At 38.4% G+C, this 11,986-nt stretch overlaps 1 protein-coding gene across 5 annotated transcripts; it reads left to right on the top strand.

The window, feature by feature from the left end:
- The first annotated feature begins 99 nt into the window (after positions 1-99).
- pfkfb2b (6-phosphofructo-2-kinase/fructose-2,6-biphosphatase 2b) lies at positions 100-11,280 on the top strand. Of its 5 annotated transcripts, XM_087840939.1 has the most exons (17): positions 101-339; positions 674-829; positions 1,366-1,491; positions 2,011-2,107; positions 4,505-4,571; positions 4,758-4,832; positions 5,792-5,848; positions 5,995-6,119; positions 6,291-6,498; positions 6,755-6,901; positions 7,407-7,511; positions 7,687-7,816; positions 7,903-7,965; positions 8,053-8,117; positions 8,836-9,003; positions 9,681-9,703; positions 10,219-11,280. In XM_087840939.1, exons 2-17 carry the CDS (start codon positions 745-747, stop codon positions 10,286-10,288), a joined length of 1,611 nt encoding a protein of 536 aa, XP_087697065.1. In that variant the 5' UTR covers positions 101-339; positions 674-744; the 3' UTR covers positions 10,289-11,280. The 5 variants fall into 5 exon arrangements, 4 of the variants coding, with proteins under 4 accessions (XP_087697064.1, XP_087697065.1, XP_087697067.1 ...); XR_015719050.1 differs by having other exon boundaries at positions 100-339; positions 8,836-9,703; XM_087840941.1 differs by lacking the exon at positions 8,836-9,003.
- Positions 11,281-11,986: the final 706 nt, after the last annotated feature.

Genomic DNA, 11,986 nt, shown 5'->3' with positions numbered 1-11,986 from the left:
CTTTGTGTAGCGCTTTTTCTTTTCTTGCTCTTGCGCCTGATCCTCTGCAGAGCCCTTGTGGTTAGGGGGTGTGTGCTTTGGCGTAGGCTGACGTGGATCTATTCTTGACGTTACGGTAGAGGAATGTCGACACGCACCTCCAGCTTGGAACGATACCAGCCGGCTGAGGAGGCACTTCAGGACCAAGGACAGGCCGACCAGACTGGCTCCTCCAACCGAACCGGCGGACGCAAACTCTGTGTCCGGTAGATCACGAGATCCCCGGTCCTGCGGTGCATGACTGCGTCTTTCAGAGGCGGTCCCGAATAGCAGGTCTCTTCGTATTTACCTCCTTACCAGGTAAAACACTGACTCGTGTATGTTCGTCTTGTGTGGATTGTGGCATAAATTATGTTAGAGTGAAGTCGGTCACCCCAGCGAGTGAGAGAGGAAACCACCGCATGCTTCGCTCATGTGCGGCTTTGTATATATACCGCTTTTAAGCCAAGTATTTTTTCCTGTGCACAGATGATGTGGCAGTACTTCTCGTCTTCATTCACAGCTCCCCTGCTGCTTGCTCTGCAGTCGATGTTGCCTGGGATACATTAAGCCATAATACATCGATAGGAAAACCTTGCATACAAAGCTCTGGTTCTCTTCTGTCTGAGGCTAATCCTTCGCATGCATGTTGCAGACCAACTTGGAATATGTCCCTCTGAGGGAGAGAGATTGCTGATCTGAATTGCGCTTAAAGAAGATTCCAATATGTCAAGCACTCAGAGAGACAATGGCTCTGCAAACTCCACAGAAGCCAAGAAAACAGACCCCAGAGTCAACGAGAAAAAATGCTGTAAGTAAACGCCAATTAGATTTTAGTAGGTTTTAATTCATGCATCGCTGCTTATAGAGTGTGCAGGTGCACTTGTAACATAAAACCTTGTTTTGTTGCTCTGACCAAATTACAATCACCTCAGTGAAAGGAAAGCTGCTTCATTTAGTCTCCAGCCTACCAGGGAGTGAATTTCTCTGGATTGGCAAAAAAAGGAAAAAGAATATAAATCATGACCAGTGATAAAAATACTTTGAAACCTTCAGTGGTTTCTGCTATTGTTAAGAAAATTACTTCTCTCTCCCAGGATGTTTCTCCTTCTAATTTCTTCGGATGACATCTCTGAACCCACTCCACAGATATTTGTGTCCAAAGAGACTTTTTATTTTTTGTGTATACACGTGACCTAGTTATATAAGACTGGCTGTTCACGAGTGTGTGCAGCATTGGCATGCCTGTTTAAAATATGTTTTTCTCTATTGTAATGCTGGTTATGAGTCAGATATGATTTGCATTTAACTTTGACTTTCAGTACTTTGCATCTCTTTCCTGCACAGCATGGGCTTCTTACATGACAAACTCTCCAACGGTGATCGTGATGATCGGATTGCCCGCTAGAGGAAAGACCTACATCTCCAAGAAACTCACACGTTACCTCAATTGGATAGGAGTCCCAACCAAAGGTAGAACATAACATTTCTTTCTCATTATGTTTCAGTTAATGCCATCTGCAAATTTAAAAAATTTCATAGTGTGTTTTATTGAACTTTCATATGCTTTCAATCCTTCTTTGTATTTCTTTTTACTTCTTTGTAGAAGTTAAACCAGGATAGTTAATTAGTTAATGTTGGAAAGAAACTCTAAAGATCATGAAAAACAGCATCAGTGTTATCTCTTCTCCAGCACTTATGCATGCATTATATATGTCACAAAAACGAGTAGCAGTGACATTAGAATGACAGCAAAATGTTTAAATGCAAAAGCTGAATTTTTAAACCTCCCCCCACTGACATTGTGCGTGCATAATCAATATTTAAATGTAACTAGTCTAAACTGATCCCACAAAGAGAAGCTAAATTTAGCCACTTAAATTCTTGTGGTTTTAGTTGTTCACTAGAACAAAAGTATATCCAAGTGTATCCAAAATGAGAGGCGACAGCACAGCCAGGGCAGATTTATAACGTCCTTTGTTCATTTTTCAGTGTTTAACTTGGGCGTATACCGCAGAGAGGCTGTCAGAGCTTATAAGTCCTATGATTTCTTCCGCCACGACAATGAAGAAGCCATGAAAATAAGGAAGTAAGGTTCACTTTTACACATGTGCCCACAATACGTTTTTACAATGTACATTGCATTTTATCTAGCACTAAGAAAACTGTCATATCCTCACTGGCTGTGTCACATTTCTTGCATTCAACCTTAGTCGGTTTCATATTTTGCAGATTTCCCTGCTGCATCAGTGACTAAGCTGTTTTTTTTGGCCGGCAGTCAGTATTCAGCCACAGTCAGCTTAAACTGATATACACATACACACAAGCAGCAAAGTGTGCCCTACAGATGGTTGTGATTAGTGACTGTAAATCAGTGTTTCAACAGAAAGATTAACAAAGAACAAAACAAAAGGCCTCTTTTCCTCCTGGTCTAATCTGGTAGTAGTGATTGAAATGGACTGTGTTATGCATGGCTATCATGAAAATGTGACAGGCTCTTGACAGCATCCTAGTGCTGACTTTGACCCAGATATTAAACAAGCTGCCGCTGTCACTCTGAAGCTGATACAAGCCCTCTGTGGACCTGCATGCATATCCAGCCTGAGGTTTTGTGTTTGTTATTATAAAGTATCAGCAAGACCAGTTTAAAGGAATAGTTCCACGTGAAATCTACCTTTTTCTTATGAGTTAACTAAAAACTGGAGCTCAGCTGTGTGGTGTTTTGGCAACTTTAGAAATAAAGTTTTAAAATACGGATTTGTACTTGAACTAATAATTGTGTCCTTCAGACTTCTCCTTTTGTATAAAGAGTTATCCATTGGCAGTAATCACAGGTTTGCACACCTTTTGTATTCAAGCTGTTAATTAATCTGGAGAAATTTCACCCCATGCTTCCTGAATTTCCTCCCACGAGTTAGATAAATGTTTGCACTGCACAATCAACCTGTTCCCACAAGCTCAAAAGAGTTAAGATCCTTTGACTGTTCTGGCCACTCTATTACACACAGATTGCCAGCTCACTGCTTCTTCTAGGAATAGCTTTTCCATAGTTTGGAGCTCTGGGTCATTGTCCTGCTGTAAAAAAGAAGCTCACTCCAATCAAGTAGCAATCAGAAGAATTGCTTTTATTGTTTAAGATGCCTGTCTGCCAATAGAAAGTCTCCCATTGTAGCAACCAAAGCACCTCAAAACCTTTGCACTGTTCAATTAAGGAAATGTGAGTAATTTTTTCTGTCAACCCTCTGCGTTCCCTCTGGGAATAGCCTGTTTTTTAATCAAACAAAGACACCTCTCTGAAATTTCTGTTTTTGGTGCCTTTTTTTTTTTTTTTTTTGCCATTCATCCATCAGTTTCTTAACTGCTTATCCAATTCTGTGCTGGATACCAGTCTGTCACTTTGCTAATACGGAAAGACAGACAACCGTTCAGGCTCACATCCGAACCCAAAATCAATCTACAATCACAGAGTAACATAAGATGCATGTCTTTGGACTGTGGGAGGAAGTTGGAGCACCCTGAGGAAAGGCCAGTTTAATTTTTTGGATTTCAACACAGGACCTTCTTGCTGTGAGGCAAAGGATTCAGATATGTTAATTAGAAAACTTTTTTCTGCTGATAATTTAGCCTTAACCAGTGAACCTTATCAATATGTGCTGTTTAAATACTCTATTAAAATGTGATCCACCTGATTCATGCTAATTGTAATTTGTAATATAATTTCATGTTATTTTACCTATTGTTATTATTAATATTAGTATTATTATTTAGATTATTATTATAATCTAATATATATATATATATATATATATATATATATATATATATATATATATTGCAGTATAGCGTTTAAAGCTTCCACCAGCAGTCCCTTAGCTTCAACTCTTAAGGTGACAAGACTAGAAGCTCTGGCTAAATGACAAACATTTTGATTTAACACTCAACAAGAACACCAACAAATGTATTTTTGTTTTGTTTTGTGCCTTCCAACATTCCTGCCTCCAAATAGATAAAAATCCACCTCCAAATTGTATTGTTTGAGGAAAGACACATTGCAGCAGATTTTTTTTCTCACCCTTCAAGCAGAACAAATTAAACTTTATATGCCTGCATTTTATTGGAGGAGAAATCTACCACTGTGTACCTCATAACTCTTGCACATGATAATTGAACTGGGTCAGTGACTAAACCCTACTGCCAACAGATGGGAAACATTTTTTTGTGATTTTAAAAATGGGTGTTTTTCATGTCTTGTAATTGTTAGGGCGTTTTCAGGTTACCAATATATTTGATGCACAGAAGAAAGCTGTAATCCAAAACTTGGGGGTGGGGGGCTACAAAGAATCTTTTTCATGAAATCTACAATGTATTACTGTAACATTTTCAGATTTCTGACACTGACACTAGAATGTAAGCTTTGATGATGGTGGATTTCAGTAAATCCGGTTTTTATAGTTGGCTGCTGCTATGTTTGCTTTCTCTGCTGCAGGCAGTGTGCTCTGGTAGCGCTGCAAGATGTGAAGGCGTACTTGACAGAGGAGGGAGGTCAGATCGCAGTGAGTCTCTCAGTCTTTATGTGCATGCTTCTCTGTTGACATGGCGTCTCGATGTTGGCTCGTTTCCTTTAAATACCCAGAACAGAAACACATCTGGCATTAGGATAGTCTTAATCCTACGCTGTCCTACAAACATTTCACAGAGAGCAAATAAATATTGTCTTTGTTTTTGCCCCTTTTTTTCAGGTTTTTGATGCAACAAACACAACAAGAGAACGACGAGACCTTATTCAAGATTTTGTGAAGGAGAATGCTTTTAAGGTGAAATTATTTGCTATTTTTACACATTTATATCCCGGTGGGGACTTTTAAAATGTATTGTGGAGATTGGAGTTATTACCTGAAGCCTTGGAAAAGTCTTTACATTTATCACATTTATTTTGCTGAACAGCGCGATGGCCATGGGGGGAAATTACCAAACAGCATTATTGAAATGACCTTTATTTCCCAAGATCCTGTTGAATCACCATCTTTAATTAATCCTTGTGGGTTTCTGTTCAGTATACGTGCTATCATCAATCAGAGGTTACATGAGCTCAATTTAAACATTAACGGAAAAGAGTTTTAATGCACAACCCCAATTTTGAAAAAGTCAAGTTAAATTAAAAACCGAATTGCAAAACATATCAAGCATTTAAACATTTATTATTTCACAGAAAATATGAGCTCATTTTGAATTTGATGGGAGCAACACATTTATAAAAAAGTAAGAAACAGCTAGAAGAGTAAAAGAAAAGAGGCTAATGAACTACAAAAAAACAATATCTACAAATTGTGTAAAATTTTCATAATAATTTTAATAAAATCACCTTTCAAACATTTATCATATTTATTATTATATGTCAAAAATTCGCAGAATTTAAACTGTGAGGCTTTCAAACTTCATGCTGTTAACTGAATAGATAACATTTGGGAAAATAAACCTATCCAGGATCGCTCTCCCTCTCTTCTCTGTAGATTTGAAGCTACCAGTTCTACCAGTCTGTGTTTAAGACTAGAAAAAGTCAAGCTCAGTGAGCTAAATTTGCCTTTCTGCATCTGCAAAGTTCACTAATTCATAACCTATGTGTCGTGTTTTTTGTTGATGCTAATTACCCTGTATTTGTGTAAGTTCTTGTCTAGGTTCATGGCAATGTAAAATTTGTTGTTATAAAAAAATTGATTGTCAGTTTCAGGAATGTTTAGCGTACGCTGACTCTGAGTTTCCATCTTTCTGACAGGTGTTCTTTGTGGAGTCGGTGTGTGATGACCCCGAAGTCATTGCTGCTAATATCCTGGTATGATCTCACCTAAATGAATTTAACCTTTGACTGTGACTTTGTCTGGGTCAAACTCCATTACCTATTAATATTCACACCATCTGCAGCGTTATGTAAGAACTGAACTGGATACTAATATTGTTTGAATGTGTTAACCATAATAGGAAGTGAAGGTTTCGAGTCCAGACTACCCTGAGAGGCACAGAGAGAGAGTTATGGATGACTTCCTGAAGCGGATTGAGTGCTACAAGGTCACTTACCAACCTTTAGATCCTGATGACTATGACAAGTATGAACTGCTTTTCATTATTTCAATCTTTACCATTTATTGTTCTTCCAAAGTATTCTTATTAATCCAAACAGTAAAGTTGTTATATTGGCAGAATTAGACCTTGTAAATTAGTAAATAAACACTAGATGGCGACAGTAAATCACTGGCGTGTTGCATCGGCATTTGCAGGGACCTTTCTTTTATCAAGGTTATAAACGTGGGCCAGCGATTTCTGGTGAACCGGGTGCAGGACTACATCCAGAGCAAGATCGTCTACTACCTCATGAACATCCATGTGCACTCTCACTCCATCTACCTGTGTCGACACGGAGAGAGCAAACACAATGTTGAAGGACGCATCGGAGGAGATTCTGAACTTTCACCTCGTGGGAAACAGGTAGGATTTTTGCACGTTCACTCTGTTAATGCTCATTTAATGAACAGTCGAGCCAGTTTCTGAAGAGAAGATAGCTCCTGGGATAAGATGTTCTTAAACTGCAATATCATGCACTCCAGAGTTGTGACCTTTATTGGATTTAATCCTCTCCATTTCCTATTTTCTTCACTCTCACTGGTGAATATCTGTCTAATAAAGCAAGAAATGCCCTTAATGAGGGATAAATTGAAGCCTCTCCCTTTCTCTCACATCCCAGTTCGCCCACACTCTGCGGGGTTTCATTGATGAACACAAGCTGTCAGATTTGAAGGTGTGGACGAGCCAACTGAGAAGGACGATCCAGACAGCGGAAGAGCTTGGCGTGCCTTATGAACAGTGGAAAATCCTCAATGAGATTGATGCTGTCAGTACCCTCCACAGCTATAGCAATTTTTACAGCTAGACCTCTGGTTTGTAATAATAGCAACTTTATGCTGTTATTTCCAAGACACTTATAAAATATGTTTGCATAGAGGTAAGAGCCAAAGACAAATGAAATTTTCAGCCCTTTTGATCACATTTAATCTCAAAGCAGCAACTGGAGGAGAATAAAAAGGGTTATAACGCTTTGAAAAGATCTAGGTCACATGAAATAAGTCATTATTTATTTACAGTATGAAATCAAAGGATTAAATGATGACTGTTTTCTGAGGATGAAATCGGTCTCCATTTTTCACTAACCTTCAAGATCACCTTATGTTTCCTGGGCTTTATTATATTTGAAACTGGCTTAGCTCTTTGGAGACATTTATATATTTTATCCAGGGAAATTATCCAGTTATGTTTTTTTAGATTTCAAATTGTGCTGAAACATTTCTTTTCATCTTGGGCTGTGACGTGAGGATAAATGATTTGTTTTCCTTTTCCAGGGTGTTTGTGAGGAGATGACCTACGAGATGATCCAGGAGACATTCCCAGAGGAGTTTGCATTGAGGGATCAAGACAAATATCATTATCGCTACCCAGGAGGAGAGGTAACCTGAACTACTACTCACAATAAAGCGTCTGATCAGCAGCCACAGCGGCAGTAGTTTTATTCTGCTTTGTTATTCAGCTTTCTTTCTCTACCAGCGTTGTTCAAGCTGTGAAGGTTAATTTCCTTTCAAGTGTTAGCAATTGAGCCCAGAATGATCTTTTGTTGCTCATTAGTCCTACCAAGATCTGGTTCAGCGCTTGGAGCCGGTTATTATGGAATTAGAGAGACAAGGCAATGTGCTGGTCATCTGCCATCAGGCTGTGATGCGCTGTCTCCTGGCTTACTTCCTGGACAAGGGTGCAGGTGAGATAAAAACAAACATGCACACATGCTACAGACAACATAAGCAGACAATGATGAATCCGTATGCTATTTATTTCATTTCACAGAGGATCTTCCATACATGAAATGTCCACTGCACACAATTCTCAAGCTCACCCCTGTTGCATACGGTGAGTCATTACCTGACAATCGTTACACTGTAACAACATAAGGCAACGTGAGAAGATAATGTAAATGCATTGTCTTTTATCTTGTAGGTTGTAAAGTGGAAATGTTTTATCTGAATGTGGAGGCAGTAAACACGCACCGAGACCGGCCTCTTGTAAGTTGCTCTGAAATGAGCGGAAAAGAAAATCACATAGCTGCACAAGTAGGCGAACATCACTGTTCCGCTGAATGTTTAAAGTTGGTCATTTGTAAAATATGCATATTGTTTACTCGCACTAAATTGGTCACTGAATCTCAGCATATAATTTTAAGATGCGCTGTTGTTTGTTGTGTCTGTTCATTTGGCACAATCACACCTTACCCCCTGTATATATTAGGCTTTGCTTCCTTGCCTCCTTTCCTTATATCCTTGTCTTGTAACCACTTTTACCTTTAGCCTTAATTCCTCAGCTTGGCTTGCTTTATGAGCCTGTGAATGTTAAGTGATATTTTACCTTGAAGGAAGACATTGCTGAGCATGCTTATTTTGCTTGGATGATCTAATCTTTGTCATTACTCTACAGTCTGTCCTCATATTAAGATTATGTATTTTCTGTGAAAGCAGTTTTATCTGACTTGTTTAGGTCCAGTGTTGTCATGGTTTTGGTTGAAGCAGGTGGGGTTTTTTGTCCTGTGCAATCAGGGCTGAGCTTTTGCTGTTGACTGATGTTTTGTGGGTGGAAGCAGTTCCTTACCTTTTGCTTTGGATGAGTTTGGCGAGTGCAGCAATTTTTTAATAAATTTTTTGGGCTGTTCCTCGTCAGGTGCCCCCTGGTGTTGTTTTTTTAAAGATCTTTTTTGTTTAACACCTGCGGTATCTCGTTTTCTACCAGGGTAAAATCCCGAAGGACTCTACTCTCATACATCGCCGGAATAGTTACACTCCCCTGTCCAGTCATGACCAGGTCAAGCGGCCCAGGCTCTACAGCGCAGGCAACCAGCCCTGGCTACCGCTTGCCCCCACCCCATCCGCTTTGATGCCAGAGGAACGGCAAAGCCAAGTTAGTGAGATAGTTAAAGGATCCCCCTCGAAATCACACCGTCTTTCCGTAATTGGTCCCGCCACAGTTGTAATCATGTGTTTGGCATTTTCTCACCTCAGTTTTGGATCCTCTTGATAATTTTGGTGTCTGTGTTGCAATCAGCATACATGACATCCACCCCCACCATCTATCTTTTCCTCTCAGGGCATGTTTTGGGTCTTGAATGGATTGCTCCTTTCTTCAAATGTTGTTTCTGTCATATGTTTGTGCTGCATGATGTCTGCCCCACCGCCAGGCTGTTGACAGCTTGAATATGCAGGACAGCATGTCTACTCTTTACTAAGGAAAGCTCCTTGTGGAGTTAAGAAAAAGACACACAAACATCAGAAAGACAGACGCACATCCTAATCATCTCGTAACTGTTAAAAAACCCAAAGTGATGATTCAGTTTGATTAAAACCCCAAAATAATCTGTGAAATGTCAGCTTTCTGCTAAAAAAATATAATTTATTCCCCCAAATACATTAACCACTTCAGTTTGAAAATGTTAATATTTTAAAATGCATATTCATATTTGTATGTGTTGTGTACTTGTTGGGCTTGCGTTGTGGGTGTAGTGCTTCAGTCCCTCTCCACATTTCTATCTTTCTTTCTCTCTCTCCCTTCCTTCTCTTGCTCCAACCCTGTCTTTACAGACTCGGATAGGAGGCAGCTGTCTGTAAGTATTTTTGGAAACTTGTTGTCAACCTTTGATTGCCGTATTTCAACTCATTTCATTGTAACCCATATCAGTATATGTTGCCGCAGTGGTCTATTCTTTGTGGTTATCAGTCTTTGGGTTCTCTAATCTTCCATTACCTTTGCACAGTGATAGTTGATATCAGCTTTGTTTCATCACAGCGACCTTATCAGAAACACTTTGTCATATACTGATTCTTTGGTATTTTAATAGATGCAGTCAATTTTATTAAAACTAATGAGAGACGACTATTCAACATGTATTATATCATGAAAATCCAGTGGTGTTTGTTGAGTATATAAGATTATATTTTAGAAACGCACTATATAATTAAACCTTAATTAGATATTGATAACATATTAATGGAGCTGTCTCAAAACACAACTTCTGGACTATGTCGCTGTTAGTGGCTTGTTAGTTGAGAATGCGCTGCTGCAGAAAACTGACTTGTGAATGTCACTGAGGGTTTTTTTTTTTCTTTTCGTTTCTTGAAGGAGTCCCTGTGCGAAGGAAGCGACTTTGACAGCTCAGAAGAAACTAGTGGCTGTGTCCGCTTCTGAGTGAAGATCACATCTTCGTTCCTCTTTTACTCTTGCCACAGTGTGGACAACTTCTGAATCCAGTCATGAGTCAATCGAGTGTTTCTTTTGAAAAGCGGGCCGCTTCTGCATGGGGTAACATAGTTCTAGTTATCTCAAGGTCTCTGTCTCGTCTCTGCATGCCGAGGCTTTGAACAGGAATTCTTATCATTGGTGTCATAAATACTTCTGCATGTGCACTTAAAGAAACCAGTAAACGCACACAACATACTATATCACAGGAATGACAAAAAACTCAATATAAATGCTGCAATGCCTTACTGAACTTTAGATATACTGATAGAATTAGATCCTCCATATGTCACTGGATGTAATAGGAACAAGTTATCCATTGGAATGATGGAAATCAATTTACACAGTTAGATTTAGAAAAAATGTTATATTTTGTATGCATATCAAACACTAATATGCTATAAATAAACAATCTATAGTTAGGAATCTTGTCAAATTTGTTCCTAAGCCATAATTTATGTCTTAATTTGACAGAATGTGCTAGTTATGGTCTCTAGAAAATAAAAGTAGTTTATTTAGATCTGCCTGTTCTGAAAGCAGTGAAAATACACTAAATTGCTGGATTTACCAGCACTATATACCAGCAGTAGGTACCTTATCTGTTAAGCAGGTGTTATCAATCACATTTAACACTACAACCTAAATGTTTCTTCTTTTTTTTTTCATCATGCCGATATATTCTGTTGAAAGATTTTATGTAGTAAAACTAAACAGCCAAACTTTAAGCTGTCTCCCTATTTGTGTTCATGTCATTATACCGGCTGTGAATGTGTTTTATTTGTTTTATGCAAATGTATTTTGTTCCTGGAGCAAAATTTTTTAGATTTTATATGATAGATCAAAGTTTTAGTTTATGATTCTGTAATGTTTGTTGTTAAATTGTTGTCCTGCTCAAAGCTGCCTACTGTGCCTTTTAAGCAGACATTAAAAGTACATTTTGAAGTGGCTTGCATTTTGCTTTTTTTATTGATGCTTTGAAAAAGGGAAAGAATTAAACATTAAACTTTGCAGCTTATGTCGTCTTTCAGGAGACGTTATTCAAGTTTCTCCCAAGATGTGTCTTATGTTTTTTTTTATGATCGTGTTTAATATAAATTATTTATACATATTAGGCCTAAGATGCATCCAGGACACAATTAAGGGTATTATAGGTAACATATAGAGTGGGTGATATCAATTGCAAAGGCTGATTTTAGACTCGCAGTACAATCTTTTTTTTTTCTTCTTTTTGTGTATATACTGTGTATATACTTTAGCTACCCTGGTTTCTAAATTCTTATATCTAATATCTACAGTACTGTGCAAAAGTCCTGAGCCGCCCCAGAGTTTATTTTTATTTTGTAATAAACTCTGGGGCGACTCCGATCTGTGTTTAAAGTGGTCTTCTCCAGGTTTTCTGAGGGTCCTTCAAAGCTTTTCTTTGGACACTGGCTGATTTTTTACTCCTTTTCAATCCAGTCTTCTTCTTTTTTTTAACCTAACCATTTTTTGTCAACCTTTTTTTCTTATATATTATTATATAATTTATACATGAAAAAAAGAAACATAAATCAAGGGATGAACCACTGGTGTGTGTACACATATTAGGTTTATCAAAGAAAACATGTATGTTTAGGCACTTTGTTAGTAGCAGCGTGTCATAAAAACATAA

Source organism: Neolamprologus brichardi, chromosome 5 (assembly GCF_056152115.1).
Source record: "Neolamprologus brichardi isolate AB-2024 chromosome 5, ASM5615211v1, whole genome shotgun sequence".
NCBI lineage: Eukaryota > Metazoa > Chordata > Actinopteri > Cichliformes > Cichlidae > Neolamprologus > Neolamprologus brichardi.
This window is presented reverse-complemented; position numbering and strand designations above follow the sequence as displayed.

Coding starts and splice junctions, on each gene's coding strand:
- pfkfb2b (XM_087840938.1), top strand. CDS start 745: ATGTCAAGCACTCAGAGAGACAATGGCTCTGCAAACTCCACAGAAGCC. Junction 5,849..5,994: donor TCATTGCTGCTAATATCCTG/GTATGATCTCAC, acceptor TAACCATAATAG/GAAGTGAAGGTTTCGAGTCC. Junction 6,499..6,754: donor TTTCACCTCGTGGGAAACAG/GTAGGATTTTTG, acceptor CTCACATCCCAG/TTCGCCCACACTCTGCGGGG.